Here is a 19668-nt window from a genome sequence, read left to right on the forward strand (position 1 = left end):
AAATTCCCAGCAGATTTGTCCCAGACTTCATGCCAGGGCTGTCAGCTATTTGGGAAAGACCACACAGCCGTCCCCCGTGGCTCAGCGGTAAAGAATCTGCCTGCAATGAAGGCAACAAAGGAGACGTGGATTCGATCCCTGGGTCAGGAAGATTTCCCTGGAGAAGGAAATGGCAACCCGCTCCAGTCTTCCTGCCTGGAGAGCCTCGTGGACAGAGGAGCCTGGGGGCTGCAGCCCATAGGGTCGCAAAGAGTTGGACACGACTGAAGCGACCAAACACACATGTGCAGTCTCCTGTTTCACCCTCTTTCACCTCTCTAGCTCAGTACCTCCAGGGGGCAAGGGCTTTTTCAGGGTCCCTCTGCCCCTGTTGGGGGAGACACACTGGAGCCCACCTGGTACTTGAACCTCTCCGGCCTGACCAGTCCCAGAACAAGCTACAGTGTTTCCAAGCAGGCCAGGCAGCTTTGATCCCCCCACGCCTACTCCCCACCCCCAGGAGCTGAATGGGAAAGGACAGATGACAAGCTGGGTGGTGTGCGGTGACAGACACAGTGGGGAAGGGAGGACACCCCTTCAGGATGCCACTTGTTATGAACTGAACTGCTTCCCTCCAAAATCTATATGTTGAAGCCCAAACCCCGATTGTGACTATGCTTGGAGGCAGGGCCTTTAAAGAGGTCATTAAGGTTAAATGAGTTCATCGGTTCAGTTCAGTTCAGTTCACTTGCTCAGTCATGTCCGACTCTTTGTGACCCCATGGATTGCACCACACCAGGCCTCCCTGTCCATCACCATCTCCCGGAGTTCACTCAAACTCATGTCCATCGAGTCCGTGATGCCATCCAGCCATCTCATCCTCTGTCGTCCCCTTTTCCTCCTGCCCCCGATCCCTCCCAGCATCAGAGTCTTTTCCAATGAGTCAACTCTTTACATGAGGGGGCCAAAGTATTGGAGTTTCAGCTTTAGCATCATTCCTTCCAAAGAGCACCCAGGGCTGATCTCCTTCAGAATGGACTGGTTGGATCTCCTTGCAGTCCAAGGGACTCTCAAGAGTCTTCTCCAACACCACAGTTCAAAAGCATCAATTCTTCGGCGCTCAGCTTTCTTCACAGTCCATCTCTCAGGGTGGGGCCTTAATCCAATGTGACTGGTGTCCTTATAAGAAGAGGAAGTGACATCAGGGGTGTGTGGGTACAGAGGAAAGGCCACGAGAGGACATAGCAAGAAGGTGGCCATCTCATCTGCCAGTCAAGGACAGAGGACCCCGGAAAAACACAGCCTGCCAACACCTTGATCTTGGACTTCCAGCCTCCAGAACCAAGAGAGATAAATTTCTGTTGTATAAAGCACCCAGTTTGTGGTATTTTGTTACAGCAGCCCTACCAGATTAGGACACTTCTCAAGGTGAAGAAGATGCAGAGGTCTGAGTGGTCAAAGGTGAGAAAGAGGCCTGGGAGACATACGCACAAGGGCCCAGTGAACTTGGCCAGGGAGCAGGCTGTGGGTGGCAGAAAGCCCTTCCTCTCCCCTGGATATTTAAATAAATCCTTTGAGTCTAGTCCAAAACCATAGCCCACCAATGGCTAGAGTATCCACAGGGCACCTTCTGTGCCAACCTGTCAGTATGTCTCTCCTTCTTGAATCTTCTCAGATCCCAACTTCTCTCCCTAACTGGTCTGTGTCTGGGACTCCCTGGAAATGTGTGGACTCAGGGACATGCTCGGGAATTCTCTACTCTTTGCATGTTATTCAAACCCACCAGGGCCACAGGTACAGTCACTAGAGCTCTGGCCCCAGCACCCCACCTCTACAGCTGAGGGCTGCCTGCTTCATGGTCTCAGGAGCTGGTGTCATGAGACTGGCCACCAGGGTGACTCCAGGAGTCCTGGGGACACAAGCCTGAGCATCTCGATGGCCAGTTTTCCCACAGTCCACTCTCTCCTTATGAACGACTTTCTTAATGAGAAGTGTCCTCAGGGAGCTAGAATGGGTACAGTGACTGAGATGTGGTGCTGGCGGTGGTAGATGGCATATAAGACTCCCCAGGCCACGGTTCAAAGCTGCAGGCCTTGTGGCTGCCCCTGCCTAGGAAGCTCCTTGATGCCTCCCACAGACCCTAAAAATAAAACTTCAAGGACACAGCTATTCTGGTTTCAATGCTAGATGGAATCCTGGGAAAGAAAGGAACTCTCAGGTTTTGTGGCGCAGGCCAGATGGTGGGCAAGGACTAAAGGGGCAAGGCCCAGCACCTCTGATGGAGCTTTATTGTCACCCAGAGGAGGTGGCAAAGGCCCTGAGCAGTCTCAGAAAAAGAGATGCAATTCCACCAGCCAGGATAGGGAGCTGACCTTGGTCTACATCTTACCAGCACCAGCCCAGCTCCAGAAAGCATCTCCTGAAGCAGGTCCTGGCTGCCCACCAGGCTCCCTGGAGCTCGAACTCCTTGCGGGGATTCGGGGAGAGCTGTCCTGCCAACTAAGAAGGGCTGACACAGCTCTCAAGCCCCTGGGGCACACACTAGCACATCTTTGCCTGGCCGGCTCTAGCTCAAAATGTAATTCTGATATAACAGATGATCCAGAGAGGTCAAGGACGGAGGGGCCCAGAAAGCCAAGACTGGAAAGGGAAAAGCTAACCAGAGAGAAGTCCGGTGAATGAGGGGTTTGAGGGCAGAGGCCATGTCTCCTATGTGTCCGCGTCTCCTGCTGAAGCTGGCAGTGTGCCCTGCACACAGCAGGCGCTGAGTGAATTCTGTTATTTGGCTGGCCTGGGGTGTAAGTGTGCTAAGTCGCTTTAGTCATGTCCGACTCTTTGTGACCCTATGGACAGGAGCCCGCCAGACTCCTCTGTCAGTGGGAAGGAAGAAACTGGAGGTATGCAAAGCTGGCATTTGAGGTTAGGCCACTAGAGGGCACTCCAGGACAACAGCTGAGCACCCCTCACGTTATTTAAAAAATTTACAGACGACGCTTAAGAGTATGTTTATTCGTTCAACATACATCTTCAGAACAATCACTCTAAGTGCTATGAAGTTTGTTTATTCATTCAACGTACATCTTCAGAACAAAACACTAAGTGCTATGAAGGATGCAAAAGGATTGAGATACGACTCTTGTTCTCAAAGTGAAGTGAGGTGTTGGTCGTTTAGTCGTGTCCGACTCTTTGCGACCCCATGGACTGTGGCCCTCTACGCTCCTCTGTCCATGGGATTCTCCAGGCAAGAATACTGGAGTGGGCTGCCATTGCCTTTTCCAGGGGATCTTCCCAACCCAGGGATCGAACCCGGGTCTCCCACACTGCAGGCAGATTCTTTACTGTCTGATCCATCAAGGAAACCTATGTATCCATCTTTATCTACCAGTAACTTCTATATTTTAAGAGCTGATTATCCTTCAAATGGGCTTCCCCAGTGACTCCGTGGTCAAGAGTCTGCCTGCCAATGCAGGAGACGTGGGTTCAATTCCTGGGTTGAAAATATCCCCTAGAGTAGGAAATAGCAACCCACTCCGATATTATTGCCTGGAGAATTCCATGGACAGAAGAGCCTGTCAGGCTACAGTCCAGAGGGGTTGCAAACATCAGACACGGCTGAGCACGCACGCAAACAATCTTCACACACTGTTCCTTCTACCTATAAAGCTTGCCCCTCGCTCATATCTGTATGCCTTCTAGCCTCTTGCATGTCACCTTTTCAGGGAGCCTACCCTTCCCACTTTGCTTTATAACATAACGTGTTCCCACAGCACTCAGTCATCTCACCCCACTCCACTTTCTCCAGTGGAGCTTAAATCATCCAACACGCTGCCCAGTTTACACACTTCTTGTCTCCACAGTCCATATTCCCTACAGGGATCCTTGGAGGTGGAGGCTCTGTGTGCTGTGTTCACAAAAGGACATGGTGCATAGAGCAGAGCTTCACACCCAGTAGGTACTCAAAATATATATGTATTTTTTAATAAACAAGACTAGTGGCAATTCTAATTTGGAGAAGGAAATAGCAACCCACTCCAGTATTCTTCGGAGAAGGCGATGGCACCCCACTCCAGTACTCTTGCCTGGAAAATCCCATGGACGGAGGAGCCTGGTGGGCTGCAGTCCATGCGGTCGCTGAGAGTTGGACACTACTGAGCAACTTCAATTTCACTTTTCACTTCCATGCATTGGAGAAGGAAATGGCAACCCACTCCAGTGTTCTTGCCTGGAGAATCCCACAGGCGGAGGAGCCTGGTAGGCTGCAGTCCATGGGGTCGCTAAGAGTCAGACACGACTGAGCGACTTCACTTTCACTTTTCACTTTCATGCATTGGAGAAGGAAACCCACTCCAGTATTCATGCCTGGAGAATCCCAGGGACAGGGGAGCCTGGTGCGCTGCCGTCTATGGGGTCTCACAGAGTCGGATATGACTGAAGCGACTTAGCAGCAGCAGCAACCGACTGAGTGGCCAGGGTACTCCTACTGTTTGAAGGGTAAGGTGGACATTGAGTGCATTAAGGCGGCTTCTCAGGGGACATTTAAGCTGATCTTAAGGGATGAAGAGCAGCTCACGAGTCAGAGAAAGTAGAAGGGGACAAGGTGCAGAGCGAATGGCAGGAGGAAAGGCCCAGAGGCCAGCCCTGCAGGGTGCCGGGTGTGGTCTCAGCTGAAGGACAGGCCGGATGTTTCTTCCGGCCTCAGCAGGAGCCACTGCCGTCCCTGGTGGGTCAGGGCCCCTGCTCCAACTAGGGCTTCTGGGCAGTATCCCGGCTGCGTTCCTCTGCCTGCCCAAGGTCTCCCCCGCCGCTACCTGCTCTTGGTGTGTATTTGCAGTTCCTGCTACCTAGGGCTTCCTGATGTGGGCGACCTCCAGCACTCCCGGTGAGGAGATATCCTTCCCCTCTGCAGCTGCCAGGGAGAAACAAACTGCACAGCTCAGAAAACCATCCATCACTTTGTCATAACATTTCCATTTCAAAGACTTCCTTTCCAAGCTACTCTCTGGCCAGAGCTTCCTCTCATTAGCATGAAAAGAACTGGCAGGGAAATGAGTGAAGAGGAAGGAAGAAGAGCTGGAAATAGGGCTCGAGGCCTGAGGCCTCAGCCTGTGTGTACTCAGGGGCCAGGGTGGAGCAGGGACTGGTAGGAGGCCTGGAGGCTTTGTGTGTGTGTGTGTGTGTCTGTGTCTGTGTCTGTGTGTGTCTGTGTGTGTGTGTGTGTGTGTGTCTGTGTCTGTGTGTGTGTGAGCTTGCTTGTCTCAGCACTTATGAATCATGCCTTCAGGTCAGACACTTGCCTGCTCATATCTCAAGGCAGAAGTCTCCACATTGTGCCAGGAAGTCCCCTGGGCACTGAGGAGCTGAGGACTCAGAGAGGAAAGCTGTCAGGGACTTGAGCAGAGACCAACGTGTCATAAATAACTAAGTGGCGAGATAAATGCTGTTGTAAAGATCCCCGCGGAGCAATTAGGAAGCTGGGAGGTTGCGGTCCAGTGGAGTTGGAGGGGGGTCACCTCAGGACAGTTAAAGCTGGTCTTGAAGGGTGGGGAGCAGTTTACAGGTCAGAGAGAGTGGAGGGAGAAAACAGGCAAAGGGCATGGCATGAGCAAAGGCCCAGAGGCCAGCCCTGCAGGGCACTGGGTACTGCCACACAGCGGGGAGAGGGCAGCAACCTCGCCAGGAGGTGGCACGCCTCCTGGCCTGGCTCCTATCAGCAGACGGTGCTCGTGAGGGACGCGGCAGTGAGCCACCCGACCCTGGAGGGGCTCTCCCAGCATCACAGCTCCTCGCTGGCCTCCAGGTTCGCTTCTTTACAAACAAATGACAGATGTGCTCCTAGCAAGACCCCTTCATCACCTTGCAGACCCCCCAGCAAGGTGGGCCTGCTGAAGAGCCTTGCCTGGGCCCCTTGGCAGAAACTTAAAACCCTGCACGCAGCTTGGCTTCTTCTCTCCCATTCAGCAACCCCCCTGCACATGCTAAGCCATTCCCCAGGCTCACAGCGGGAGGGAGAAGGTGCCTGAGTGTGCAGTGGGTACAGATATGAGGATGGCAAGGAAACAGGAGACAAACGGCGAGTAGTATGACTGATTCAGCAATACTGATGGGGGCATTCCACGAGTTAGGCCTCCCGAGATATCAAAGAGAGGAGTGTCTGCCCCTAGGGAGCCCACCGTCCTCGAGGGAAACGGAGAAGAAAATAAAAATGCCAACTGGACCCTAGGGGAAGGGCTAGGCCCAGCAGGCGCCACAGGAGGGCGCCAAACCCTTGTCAGGAATCCTGGACTGAGGGGGGATTTGGAGGGCAATTAAAAGCTGGAGAAAGGAGTAGGAGTGTGGAGAACGTTGCAAGCAGAGATTTCTCTGCAGCAAGGAGAAACTCCAGGAGCAGACTGCGGGGTTGCCATTGCCCATGAGCCCCAGAGGGGTGCTGCCCGCTCAGGTCACCACCCAAGCCAGGTGGGCAGAGGTTGCAGTGGGGGCCATTTGGCCCAAGCTTCCCATTTGTGAAAGTCATCATATTTAGGACTTTCTACATTATCTCCAATTGAGGTTTGGATGTTTAAAATACAATTTGTTAAGTGCAATCCATTGAAATATACCTCAATTTTTATGAGCCTGTTCAGTTTTTGTTTTTTTTTTAACCTAAAACAAGCCTAACAATACTGAAAATGGCCCAGTTCTGTCTCATTCTTGGCAAACAGGCAGCACTGATTATAGATAAGAGAAGTGAGGCTTAGACTAGCCACCTAATGCATGCTAGCACTTACTCAGCACCGCACTGGCCTTTCTGATTCTGTAAGGCTCGAGCACCAAGGATGTCCTCTGCCCTTGGGGTCCCAGGATATTCTCTTGTCTCTTCTGCCCCAACCCATTCCAGGACCCTCAGTTCCCTGGGGACTGCAACCTAAGCCCTTCTTCCTCCACATCACTCTGCACAGTGCAGCCCGGCTCCTTCCCTCCTGGAGGCCCCCAGTTTCCTCTGAGGCTCAGCCACAGACCCAGAAAGCCACTGCCACAGCACCTCTGCCGCCCTGGGCCCCGTTTTGTTTATCCTCGGGTATGGCTTCCCCAGTGTCTCAGAGGTGAAGAATCTGCCTGCAATGCAGGAGACGTGGATATGATCCCTGGGTCGGGAAGATCCCCTGGAGAAGGGTATAGCAACCCACTGCAGTATTGTTGCCTGGAAAATCCCATGGACAGAGGAGCCTGGTGGGCTAGTCTATAGGATCGCAGAGTCAGATACAACTGCAGTGACTTAGCATAGCACAGCACACCACAGCTGGGAAAGACCCCAGGAGATGCCCCCAGAGGGTCCCATCTGCAGCTCCTGCTGGGGGCCCCTCTCCCCACTTCCTAAAGGACAGTTTCCTTTGTGAAGTGTCACAGCCAAACCTGTAACTTCAGGCTCTCAGAGATGTGCTACGTGACACCTGCTCCTCGGGTCTCTGCAAGGGATGTGTGGTCAGCATACGCTGGGGGCAGGGACTAGGTAGTAACGAGGCTCCAATCCCCCTTCTGAGAGTTCAGCTATTATAAAGGTGTGACTTAAAGCACAATCACCATACTGGGGACAAGACTGGCTGAGATTTAGAAAAATGAAGCCTGATCAATTGCACTGTCCCCTTTGGAGAAAAGACTAGAAGGGGTGCAGAGAGAAGGGAGAGAGGTGGAGGGAATAAACATGTGCAGGCCTGGCCAAGGGGCCCAGCACTGGGACTTCCTCAGGAGGTTGGTTGGCTCACCCATCACAGCACCTCAAAGTAGCATGATGGAGAGACACCTCTGACATATGCCTAGATGCCCTTGTTCTGACCCCTTGATATTTGTATTTCCTCAGTGGCCTCTCCCCTGCTCAGGAGGAGCTACCTGTGAGCCTGGGTGGTCTATTCACTGGCATCTGCGGTCCTTGCTGAGCTTAGACACATCCACTGCTGTGAGCTGGTGGACACGGGTCTACCCCTGCAATGTAGCCACTTTTCAGGCACTGGCAAGCCAGGTTTGAAGCCTCTAAGACAAAGGATGGGACTCTGGGCTGTGGCTCTTCCCCATGACAACCCCAGGACCCTCAGACCTTCCCAGATACCCTCTGCCTGTCCCACTGTCTTCTCCAAATGGCTATCAAGACCTAGAGCTATTGTCTCGCTGGGCAAGCATTCTCTACTCAATTCCACCTCAAGCCCTTGTTCTGCAGGTACAATCTCAGCCTAGAAAGGTCTTCCTTACTGCATTCTTTCCCTAAAAATATGTAGAATGAGGAAACAGGAAGACAAAACGGATCTTGTTTTTAAAATCCTGACCTGATTTTGAAATGGCCAATTTCCTTGTGAAGGTCTCCACCTATCAACTCCCCAACCCTCCTCCACGCATGTGGCCCCGGCTCTGCTGGACACACCATGTGACTGTCACATCCCACCCCCAGAGCGGTGCAGGGGTTCAGCCCCAAAGAAAGCCAGACTTTGCAGAAAGACAACATTTATTGAGAATCATCTGTCTGGAAACCTCATCTGTGTGTGCACACGTGTGCTCACGTACATGTGTGCGTGTGTATGTGCAGGTGTGTGGGGACAGTGAGGTTCTTGGTCAGCGATGTGATCAGATGGCTTTGGCCAGCCCCACGAGGTTGTTGGCCCTGTCAAAGACGCTGTAATACTCTCGGATGAAAACATCCCCCAGGATCCATTGATGGGAATGATTTTCACCCTGGAAGCCACTGGTACAGAAGCCCTCCTCCTGGGAAAAGGAAGCAGGCATGAAGCTGGTTCCAACCCCAGTTGCTGTCTTTCCCTACCCCACCCCCTCAATCACCCTCTCATCTATTATCTCCTTTCACCCTTGGAATCACCTTCGGAGGTAAGCAAACACGTATCAGATTTGTCTGCTCAACAAATGAAGAAATTGATATTCAGAAATAAAGTGACTGAATCCAAGGTCATCTAGTGGGTCCCCTCCCCCCTCACTTGTCCTCCCCAACCCCCCACCCTCCTGCTTTCAGCACCTACGGCCCTGACGACCCGCTCCCCCCACCGCCCCCAGAGAAGGTCTGGGGACCCCAGGCCTTGACTGTTTGGAGTGCTGAGGATTAGGTTAAAGTTGAAGCCAGCAAGGCAGTAGGGACAAAGTTTGGGTGCCCACAAAGCCCAGGCTACTAAGAAAAAGCCTGAACAAAGCCCAAGGCCCCAGGACTTAGAAGTCAGCACAGTGGATGGAGACTCCTATGAGTGGCCCCGCCCTCCCTTGGGGCCTGGGGTCTGTCCTTCTGGTTTGCCCTACTTCTCCCAGGATGAAGTTGCCCCCAGGACAGCCTCATCCTATTCCGAAGGGCCGAGTGGTCTAAACATACAACCTGTTCTTTCCATCTAGGCCTTGCCACTTTTCACTAACATGCTGAGTTGCCAAGAGAAAGGAGGAGAGCTGGGTGAAGCCAGGCTCCTCTCTGGAGATGCATACCTGGCTGGTATAGGCGTAGGGGGTCAGTGGGTACATTTTGCCATTGATCTCAAAGACCACAGTGGGCATGCTGCTCAAGCTGTCGCAGTCGATGTCAAACTAAAGAACAGAGGGAGGGAAGTCCTCTTAGAAGGGCCATGGGTGCGATCTGACTGCCAGAGGAAGTCAGAGGAAGTGTGATCTGACTGCCAGAGGAAGTCCCAGGCAGGACCCCTTGCTCTGCACTGGAGCTGAACAGAGGGGAGGATCTGCTACTCAGAGGACCCCAGGGAAGTTCTTGGATCTCAAGGGAGTCGCAGTGATGGGGACCACCTGTCATCCAGCCCAGGGACAGACACCAGCTGGAGACAAGGATAGAGACAAGGGGGCGTTGGCCTCGACGTCTCCCTCCAAGCCCAGCCAGAGCTCCCAAGGACACTGGGAGCACTTAGCTGACAGGGAGAAAGCGGGGAGACTCATCGGTGGAGGGCATAGCAAAGCTCAGAGAGTCAGGGATGTGTGACCCTCTCTGGGGACAGAAGGTCAGACTGCTGTCACTGTGTGAGACATAGGAGCCCCAATGCCAAGTGGCCAAAGCTAGAAGAGCCAGGTCATCGTGAAGGCCTCCCACCCCCTGTAGGAGAACAGGCCCCTCACCATTTCCCTATGTCATTGCCTCCAGGTACAAAGCGGGTTCCCTCTTTGGAGGTTCTGGGGAGGTGGGGATACGGGTCTGGCCTCACCTCGCCATACTGGTTCTGTGTGGCTCCAATGGCCTGCTGGATGTTGAGGATGTCGCTGCTGGGCCCGACCAGCTTGGAGGTGCCCGTGTCCAGGATGGCCTGACAGCCACCCTCACAGGCCACAACCGCACCGCTGATGGTGACACTACAGAGGGGAGACAGGGCGGCCTTGCCATGCGTCCAGCATCCAGCCCTCCCTCCTTGGACCCCTTCTAGCCTCCCCTGCCACGGACCTTGGCAGGAAGGAAGCCCAGCCATCCCAGGACCTTTTCTTTCAGTTCCTTTCTAGAGCCCCCATAACTTCCTGAACTCAGAGAAAAAAACCCAAAATCATTTTCTCCCAATTCAGCAGTGGCTAAATGGAGGCCGCCTGATATCCTCTGGGACAGAAGCGTCACTGAAACAACAAAGTCACATGCACTAAGGGAGAGGGTAGGAGGAGCCCTGCACGTTTTGCCCAAAGATCTGGTTTCCAGTTTTCTCCTGCCATGTCCTTGCTGCAGGCTCCCCAACCTTCCTGCACTCAGGCTTCTCATCTGCAAAATGGGTCCATTAGCACCCCTTGACTTCCTTGACTTACCCAGGGGATGGGCATGAGGTTCAAACTCGATGTTAGTAAATTACAAAATGAAGATAATCATAGCACCGCTCTACAGGATTTCAGTGAGGAGCAAATGAAGCAGTCACATTCTCGCCCAGCACAAAGCCTGGCAGGTAGTAGTGCTGGATAAGCACAGTGCCCATGTTAAGCTGCTTCAGTTGTGTCTGACTCTTTACAACCCTATGGACCGTAGCCCACCATGCTCCTCTGGCTATGGGATTCTCAGGCAAGAGTACTGGAGTGAGTTGTCATTTCCTCTCCAGGGGATCTTTCTGACCCAGAGATAGAACCCACATCTCTTATGTAGAACCCACATCTCTCTTTTTTTTTTTTTTTTTTTGGGTTTTTTTTTTTTTTTAAATTTTAAAATCTTTAATTCTTACATGTGTTCCCAAACATGAACCCCCCTCCCACCTCCCTCCCCATAACATCTCTGTGGGTCATCCCCATGCACCAGCCCCAAGCATGCTGTATCCTGCGTCAGACATAGACTAGCGATTCAATTCTTACATGATAGTATACATGATAGAATGCCATTCTCCCATATCATCCCACCCTCTCCCTCTCCCTCTGAGTCCAAAAGTCCGTTATAGACAGCTGCGTCTTTTTTCCTGTCTTGCATACAGGGTCGTCATTGCCATCTTTCTAAATTCCATATATATGTGTTAGTATACTGTATTGGTGTTTTTCTTTCTGGCTTACTTCACTCTGTATAATCGGCTCCAGTTTCGTCCATCTCATCAGAACTGATTCAAATGAATTCTTTTTAACGGCTGAGTAATACTCCATTGTGTATATGTACCACAGCTTTCTTATCCATTCATCTGCTGAGGGACATCTAGGTTGTTTCCATGTCCTGGCTATTATAATCAGTGCTGCGATGAACATTGGGGTACATGTGTCTCTTTCAATTCTGGTTTCCTCGGTGTATATGCCCAGCAGTGGGATTGCTGGGTCATAAGGGAGTTCTATTTGCAATTTTTTAAGGAATCTCCACACTGATCTCTTATGTAGAACCCACATCTCTTATGTAGAACCCACATCTCTTATGTCTCCTGCAGAGGCAGATGGATTGTTTATCACTAGCACCATCTGGGAAGCGCCATCTGGGAAGCCCCAGATAAGGCTTCCCTGGTAGCTCTGCTGGTAAAGAATCCACCTGCAATGCAGGAGACTCCAGTTTGATTCCTCAGTCTGGAAGATCCTCTGCAGAAGGGATAGACTACCCACTCCAGTATTCTTGGGCTTCCTTGGTGGCTCAGATGGTAAAGAATCCACCTGCAATGTGGGAAACCTGGCTTCGATCCCTGGGTTGGGAAGATCCCCTGGAACACGGCATGCAACCCACTCCAGTATTCTTGCCTGGAGGATTCCATGGACAGAGGAGCCTGGCGGGCGACAGTCCATGGGGTCGCAAAGAGTTGGGACGTGACTGAGCGACTAAGCGCAGCACAGCACAGTCTTATTGATAAAGTGTGAGTGAATGGTCAGCAATCTCACTATCAAGGACCCTTGGCCCTGGAGCGTCTGATTCAGACTCGGACGGGACGAGCTACTGGGCTGTGCCCTGGATCCCTGCAGCCCCACACTGGAGCCGGCCTCTGGCGGGGCCGCGGCTGCCCCGCGCCCACCTGTCCACGGTGAACTGCCAGTACTTCTGCAACGTCACGGGCACCCAGTGGAGGGACCCTGTGTAGTAGGACGGGTCGATGGCCCCCAGCGTGAGCATGCTCCCCTGGCCATTCCTGAAACCGAGGAGAGGCATGTCAGTGGACCCTGACACCGTGGCTCTGAGAAGCGGTATCCCAGCCCCACACAGGGCAGAGGCGATTCAGATCCCTCCCCGCTCTTCTCCCAGCCCCAACCCCCACCTCCGCCCCAGAGGCTTCAGATGAGCTCTCCCAGCTCTTCTCCCCGCTGCTCCAGGCTCTTCTCTAATATCCCCTGCATACTGAAAGGAGAAGCCTGAACTCCCTCAGAGCCTACTATAAGCGTCTGAGAATCTCAATGACATCAGTAAATGATTACTGAGGCCTATCACTTTGGGAGAAAAAAAGAGGTTGAAATCCCCTATGCAGAGATAGAGTCAAGCTTCTTTTCTTAAATGCCAGAAATGAAGGTCAAACTCGGGCCCAGTGGACCCTGGCTGCATCCACGACCCATGCTGGGGCCTTTAGACAGAGGGTTAGATGTGCCTGAAAACAAGGAGAGGTGTGCTTCGATGCTGGTGTCCTTGAACTGCAGTGTCCCCGAGAGGCAGCCCCTCCTCAGTCAGTGGTCCCTGCCAGGCCACGGAAGTCCAGCCCAGGCTGGGTGCAGCTCCTACCTGTCCATGTAAACTGAGAACAGGTCCTGGGCCACCAGGCGCCTGTCCATCATGTTGTCAAACACAGGCACTGAGTACTCTGAGGCGAGTGAGGGGTAGGCCATCCCCAGGATCCCGTCGAACTCGGCATAGGTGAAGACATCCCCAGGCTCCTGGGTGCTCAGGCCTACTGTCTGCTGGATGTCCACAATGTTGGAGACCTGCAAGAGAGACAGAGTGACCTCCACCAGGGGGCCCTGCGGCCAGAGGACCCAGAGAGGGCTCAGGTCAAGCCCGTCTTCTCCAGCCCGCCCTCCCCTCTATGGGCAGTGTAGTATGGGCACTTAAGAGAAACGTTTCCCTTTTCAGCTCTGTGCCGTGGTTTTGAGGGAATGGGTCTGACGAGGCAGAAGGCTGATTGGCAGGGGAAGAGAGGGCACAGGTGGGGGTACAGAGAGCAGTGCTCATGGTGCAGAAATTGAGGGTGAGCTGAAAGAACGGGGTGAAACAAGGGCTGCTCAAAGGGACCTCTGCCTGCCCGCAGCCCTTCCACTGGCTGCACCCGGGGCGCCTCCCTGGGAAGCGCTGTGGGCACAGTAGGATGGATAGAAAGAACATGCCTGCAGTGTGCATCTGAAAGACCTCACTGCACATCCTTGCTTTGCCATGAGCTGTGTGACCTTGGACAAGTACTTCTCTGAGCCTTCAGGCTCACAGCAAAACAGACTCCAGCCAGACGCCAGGAAGAACTCAAGGAAGAGCAAGCTGATGAGCACCAAGGGATACTGCTTGATTTTAATTTTAGATGGTGGGTGAGGATGGAAGGAAAGATGCTAACATGTATTGGGCACTTACTATGTGCCGGCCATTGAATCAAGTACTTCAGAAGGCAGAGGGCCAAGAGCAAAGGGAGGCCTTGTCCAGAGGGCACAGATGCTTTCTGACTTGAAAGGAGGTGCTGCTCTATGACTTATAAAGTGAAGTCAAATCCAGAGAGGCGGAGACATGGGTCTGACAGCGCCCACCATGACCAGCTGTGTGACTTCAAGCAAGTTATCAGCTCATCTGATCCTCGGGTCCCTCGTCTGAACAATGGGGGTGAGACTAGCTTCCTCAAAGGGTTGTTGAAAGAACTAAATTTAAGATGAGATCACAGAGACTATGCCAAAGATAAGCGAAAAGGGGATGGAAACTGGACCCACAGAAGCCTCTTGGGTGGGAGCTGATATGGAAAGGAAAAGGGGAAGGGAGGGAGGGACACCCCACAGCTGCTGCTGGCTAAAACCCCTCTCAGAATCCTCTCCCAGGGGGGCCACCCACAGGGGCAGGACACAAAGAGCCCCTTGGCACCAGCCGTGGCACAGCCCAGAGCCAGGGTGTCTGGGTGGGGCAGTGGCTGGTGGGCAGGGAGAGGGGAGGACCGGCTGGCCCCAAGGTCCACTCACAGTGACGGTGTCGTAGCCCAGGATGCCCTGCATGCTGCCCGTCCCATAGCGGATAAACAGGGGCTTGCCCAGGTTCTGGAAGGTGGACGACTTTCTTGGGTCGAAGCGCTGGTGGTTTTCTGGAACACAGGCTCAGGGTTAGTGGGACCCAGAGCATCTTCTCTCCACTTGACAGTGCTAACAGGAGCTAAATCCTTACCAGCTCTCGTAAGAATATGGTCTCAATACCGACCATTCTCTCTACTGAAAATAAGCAGCCAGTTCTATCTGGATCCCACAAAGCTCAGTCAAGAAAATTTTCTTTGCTGCTCAATCCACCTCTCTGACCCCCCAGTGCTACCTTCATAACTTCCAAACAAAACGAAAAAAGAAAACCATCTCTCTGGTTTCCAGAGACTAGCTTATACCAGCTTTGTAATTTCCAACAAGTCTCTGCTTCTGTCAACCTTGGTTTCCTCACCTGGTGAATAAGGATAAAAAGAGCACCAATCTCCCAAGATGGTTGGAGAAACAAATTATTTACATATATTTAATGTTTTCTCAGTACCTCTCACTTTATTCCCTTAGAACTGACTGGCATGTCGTGGCCCTATTTTATAGAAAGAAAAACTGAGCACCCAGGAGGGTAAGGTGTCTGCCTTGACTCCTAACAGGGCCAAAAATATGAAACAAAGTTCCCCCATGTCTAACTGGTGCTTTATGCATCAGATCTGTGATTTGCACATCTACCCAGTCTGCGGCCAGTGGGAGAGTTGAGCAAGGAGATAGGACACAACTGGGAGTCTGGGAATGTCCAAGCCAGCTCTCCCCACAACACACAGACACATCCCACCCCAAGCCTGGCCACCCTGACCACAACTGGCAGAGCAGAGGGGTGGGCGGGGCCGGGGGTGCCACTCACTGCAGGCATTGCTCTTGCAGTAGACAGAGGGTATCCAGAAGTCAGAGGAGCCGGTGTCAAACAGCACGGTGAACTCCTGGGGCGGGGTCCCGAGGTAGATCTTCCCAAAGTACTGACTCTGAAGACAGACAGCACCGGGTCAGGCTGGGAGCACCACGTGAAGGATTGGCGAGTGTTGATGCCCAGCCTGGTGCCTGTTCAGTTCTGTAGGCTCCGTGATTTCTGCCGCAAATCCTGCAACCCCTGCTGGAATTGCCCCCAGAGCAGACACTAGAGCAAAATGTAAGCCCTGCCTGGTAAGGAGCCTGGGGCACCTGCCAGGGACAGGGACACAGAGGTGGGATACCAGCCAGGTACAGACCCCAGACCCAAGGTGCCCCAGACACACCTCCTTCCAGCTCTCTCTGTGTGTCAAAACTGGGGCTCAGATGGAGGTGGGGATGACCTAGATAAGGAAACGAGGGCACCGAACAGAAAAAGGGTGGGTTGTTTACTGAGTGACAGATGAGAGAGACAGGCTCCAGAAAAGAAGAGGGCATGGGGGAGATCCTGTCACATCCTGGGCAGCTGACAGTGGGCACCAGCTGCCCCCTCCCTGCCCTGGAAACCTAAGTCGTGGCTTCCTTGGACCTGGAAAGTTAGGTGTGAGGCTGGATCTGGGCGCAGACCATGTGTCCCCAAGGGATGCTGTCTGCGGGCAGGTCATCCGGGCTCAGACCCTTGAAAGTGGGAGGACTGGTTTTGCAGGGCCTGCTACTTCCTGAGAGCTACTGAGGGGTGGGAGATGGCTTCACACACCCCGATAGGGCTCCCTGATTCCTGAAAGAGGGAAAGGAGGGGTGGGGTGTCCATCACGCTGTGTGGGAATCATTACTGGAAGGCTGGCAGAACCACTCACATCCAGGTAGTTGGTCAAGGGCACACTGGCCACCTCCCCAAAGCCAGAGTAGTCGCTGCTGACGCCATATTGCTGTTTCTGCAGGAAGTCCTCCAGAAGCCCACGCTCCTTCAGTGCCTTCCTCAGAGGCTTGCCTTTGTACAGTGGGATCCTGAGGAGAGGGGAAGAATTAGTGATGAGGTGGGCATCTCCCCAGGGCCACCCAGTCTCAGAGGAGCCCAGAGGGTCTGGGCTCCATAAGTTATTTCTCCATTTTTGTATCATTACCTAAAGTAAAAATCGAGTTCTACATTAGCTCATGCTGGCCATTACCAGCTGCAATGCACTCTGGTATTTCCAACTCCTTTCTCTTTTTTAATGCTGGTGGAAACTCAGTCGATGTATTTTATAAGCCACTAATGGGCTTCCCTGGTGCCTGGGCTTCCATGTTGGCTCAGATAGGAAAGAATCTGCCTGCAATACAGGAAACCCAGGTTTGATTCCTGGGTCAGGAAGATCCTCTGGAGAAGGAAATGGCAACTCACTTCAGTATTCTTGCCCGGAGAAGTCCGTGGACAGAGGAGCCTGACAGGCTGCGTCCATGGGGCTGCAGTCAGACATGACCGAGCAGCTAACACACACAGTGAGTTTGCAGCTCTGCGGTTTGAAAGGCACTCAGCATACTCTCATTCAGTCTCCAATTCTAGTAGTGGACCTACTATGTGCCAGGCACTGTATGGGGTACCGGGGACACATGAAAAGCCTGTCTCTACCCTCCAGGAGCATACTGTGTAGGGAAGAAAATGGTGTCCCCCACACTCTGGAAAAAGCTATGACCAAGCTCCCACACTTGGCCAACCCCTGTTCTCCGCTCTGTGGGCAGCCTAACATGGGTGGAATTTCTTCAGACTGTTTCAGCACAGAGCAGGGTCCCCAGTGAATATGGTTAGAGTTTAGATGATAGATGATGGAGGCAGATCAGCAGGAAGAGAATCAAGAAGGAAGACTGCAGAAGCTGGTTGGAGACTTGGTCTCTGGCAGCTGGTGGCTGGTCAAGCCCCTCTGAGCTTCAACTTCCGTGCAAAATGGATTCTCTCTCCCTTTCCAGCCACTCTCGGGCACGGCTGTGGACGAACTGAGTGACTTAACCTCCCCAGCTCTTAGTTTCCTCTCCTGCAGTGGAAGACTAGAGCGTGATCGTCCCCAGTGTCACCCAGCTCTGAGTCACGTGGTCCTCCTCCTTGGGGCTGTTTTAAGGCCAACTGGAGCCCACAGGTGTGAAAGAGCTTTGAGAGTAATATAAGGGCAGCAGGTTTAAGACTTATAAAGAAAATGGGTTTTCTCACGTTGTTCATGTCTCAAATGGATCCCACATGGAACGCCTCGTATATTAATGATGGTCTCTCCTCTGGTGCCTCCCGCCCCCAGCCCTCATGTGTGAGTTTGGCTGGGACCTGATCTATTAATAGAAATGAAAGGTTCTCCAGACGTTTCTCAGCCTTTGTCTCTGATGACAGAAAAGGACTTCAGCCCGAAAAGAAGGAAGTTGGGCTGAGCTCCTGGGAGCAAGACCACAGCTGTCCTTTCCCGTGTCCCCATGCCTTTCTGCTTGTTCCAATCTGGTTCCCAGTCAGCTCAGGACCCACAGGCTGAGCGCCTGGTGACTCTCGCAGCAGTAGCTGCGACTCTACTGATCTGTCCTGTCCCGGCACAGGACCCGGAAAGCCACCCTCGAGGCAAGCGAGGCTCGAAGGCAGTCTACTGCCCCGTGCTAAGAACCAGGGATGCAGCCCTAAACGTTTGCAGCTCCAACCACCGTGGAAACCTCCACCCCATTTCTGCCTCCAGATGCCACGCTGAGCCGGCCAGGTACCTGGCACTTGAAAGAACTCCACTGTTAAGACCACCACCTGCAGCCCCCACTGGTGAAAGACACCGGACCCCTTTTTAGGGACCCTGCTTCCCAGGGATGAATTCAGGTTCCCCTGGGCTCGGGCCTTGACGGAGCTCGAACCTGGGAACCAGAGGTAGTGTGGCGTCATGGCAAGAGTGCCAGTCCAGGGGACTTCCCTGGTGGTGCAATGGTTAAGAAGCCATGCTTCTGCTGCAGGGGGCACGGGTTCAATCCCTGGCTAGGGCACTAAGAGCTCAGATGCTGCACGGTGTAGCAAAAAAAAAAAAAAAGTGCCAGTCCACTTAGGACCAAGTCTGGCTCCTTCATATCTAACCACAAGGCCTTGGACAGCTCAAGGACCCTCCCTGAACAGCAGTTTCCTCACCTGTGAAAGGCAAAAAATATTATCTACCTAATCCCTGAGGCTTAGTGAGAGTATAGGTAAAGCCCTAGTTAAGTGTCTGGCATCTAGTAGCAAGCACTCAATAAATACCAGTTATAATTCAGGGAGGAGAACCTGGAAACTCCACCCACAAAGGGTGTGGCACAACAGAGAACTCTAACTGATGCACACATAACTCTTAAAACGTGCCAGGCACTCTTCAGAGCACTTTATAAATACTAACTCATATACCCCTTATGAGGGCTCCCCTGGCCCATTGGCTAAAGAATCTGCCTGCCAGTGCAGGAGAGTCAGGTTTGATTCCTGGGTAGAGAAGGTCCCCTGGAGAAGTGAATGGCAACCCACTCCAATTTTTGCCTGGAGAATCCCATGGACAGAGGAGCCTGGTGGGCTACAGTCCATGGGATCACAAAAAGTCGAACATGACTTAGAGACTAAACAGCAAAAACTTACCCTTCAGGACAACCCTATGAGATGGATACTTCTGTCATCCTAAATTTATAAGTTTACGTTATGTTCATGATGAAGCTGAGGATCAGGCAGTTTGACTCCAGGAGCTGTGTGCTTAATTCCCACACAGCCCATCTGACCCCCTGTTCTTGTTCACCTCGCCCTGAAGAATAGGGGAATGCTTTGGAGGAAAAGGCCCCAACATAAAAGGCAAAACTGACTGGTAACGATTATCCTGGGAACCTGCAGCATTTCCTCGAGGTCTCCCGAGGGGAACCGATGGCTGGAAGACGAGGGAGACACCTCCCCGCAGCAGATGCATGCGATGCCCATCCCCTCCGCTGAGGCCTGACACTCACCTGGTGATCTCAGCGCCCTGGGAGAGAGCGAAGACAGCAAGTAGCACCACAAGACACCTCATCTTGGATCTGGGTCCGGCCGCTGCTGCAGCCAGGGCCCACTCCCACAGCTTTTATAGAAGGTGCGGGGCTCCCTCTGGCTGGGAGCCCAAGCTGCAGAGATAGCCCCTAAATTCGGGCCACTCCACAAACACATTAAGATAGCACCCAGACTACACAACACCCACTCTGATAAGGGCCATGGGTTCCACCACGCCGGGGACTTCAAAGTTGAAGGGTACGCAT

The 19668-nt window shown here is 52.9% G+C and overlaps 1 protein-coding gene across 1 annotated transcript; it reads right to left on the reverse strand.

Annotated features, from left to right (window-relative positions):
* Positions 1–8571: 8571 nt before the first annotated feature.
* Positions 8572–19445, reverse strand: LOC128045097 (chymosin). The gene is made up of 9 exons (XM_052637561.1): positions 19384–19445; positions 16299–16449; positions 15401–15518; positions 14500–14618; positions 13076–13275; positions 12381–12494; positions 10149–10293; positions 9427–9525; positions 8572–8709 (listed from the first exon to the last, which is right to left on the reverse strand). Exons 1-9 carry the CDS (start codon positions 19443–19445, stop codon positions 8572–8574), a joined length of 1146 nt encoding a protein of 381 aa, XP_052493521.1.
* Between the last annotated feature and the right edge of the window lie 223 nt (positions 19446–19668).

Source organism: Budorcas taxicolor, chromosome 3, assembly GCF_023091745.1.
Source record: "Budorcas taxicolor isolate Tak-1 chromosome 3, Takin1.1, whole genome shotgun sequence".
NCBI classification, from domain to species: Eukaryota; Metazoa; Chordata; class Mammalia; order Artiodactyla; family Bovidae; genus Budorcas; species Budorcas taxicolor.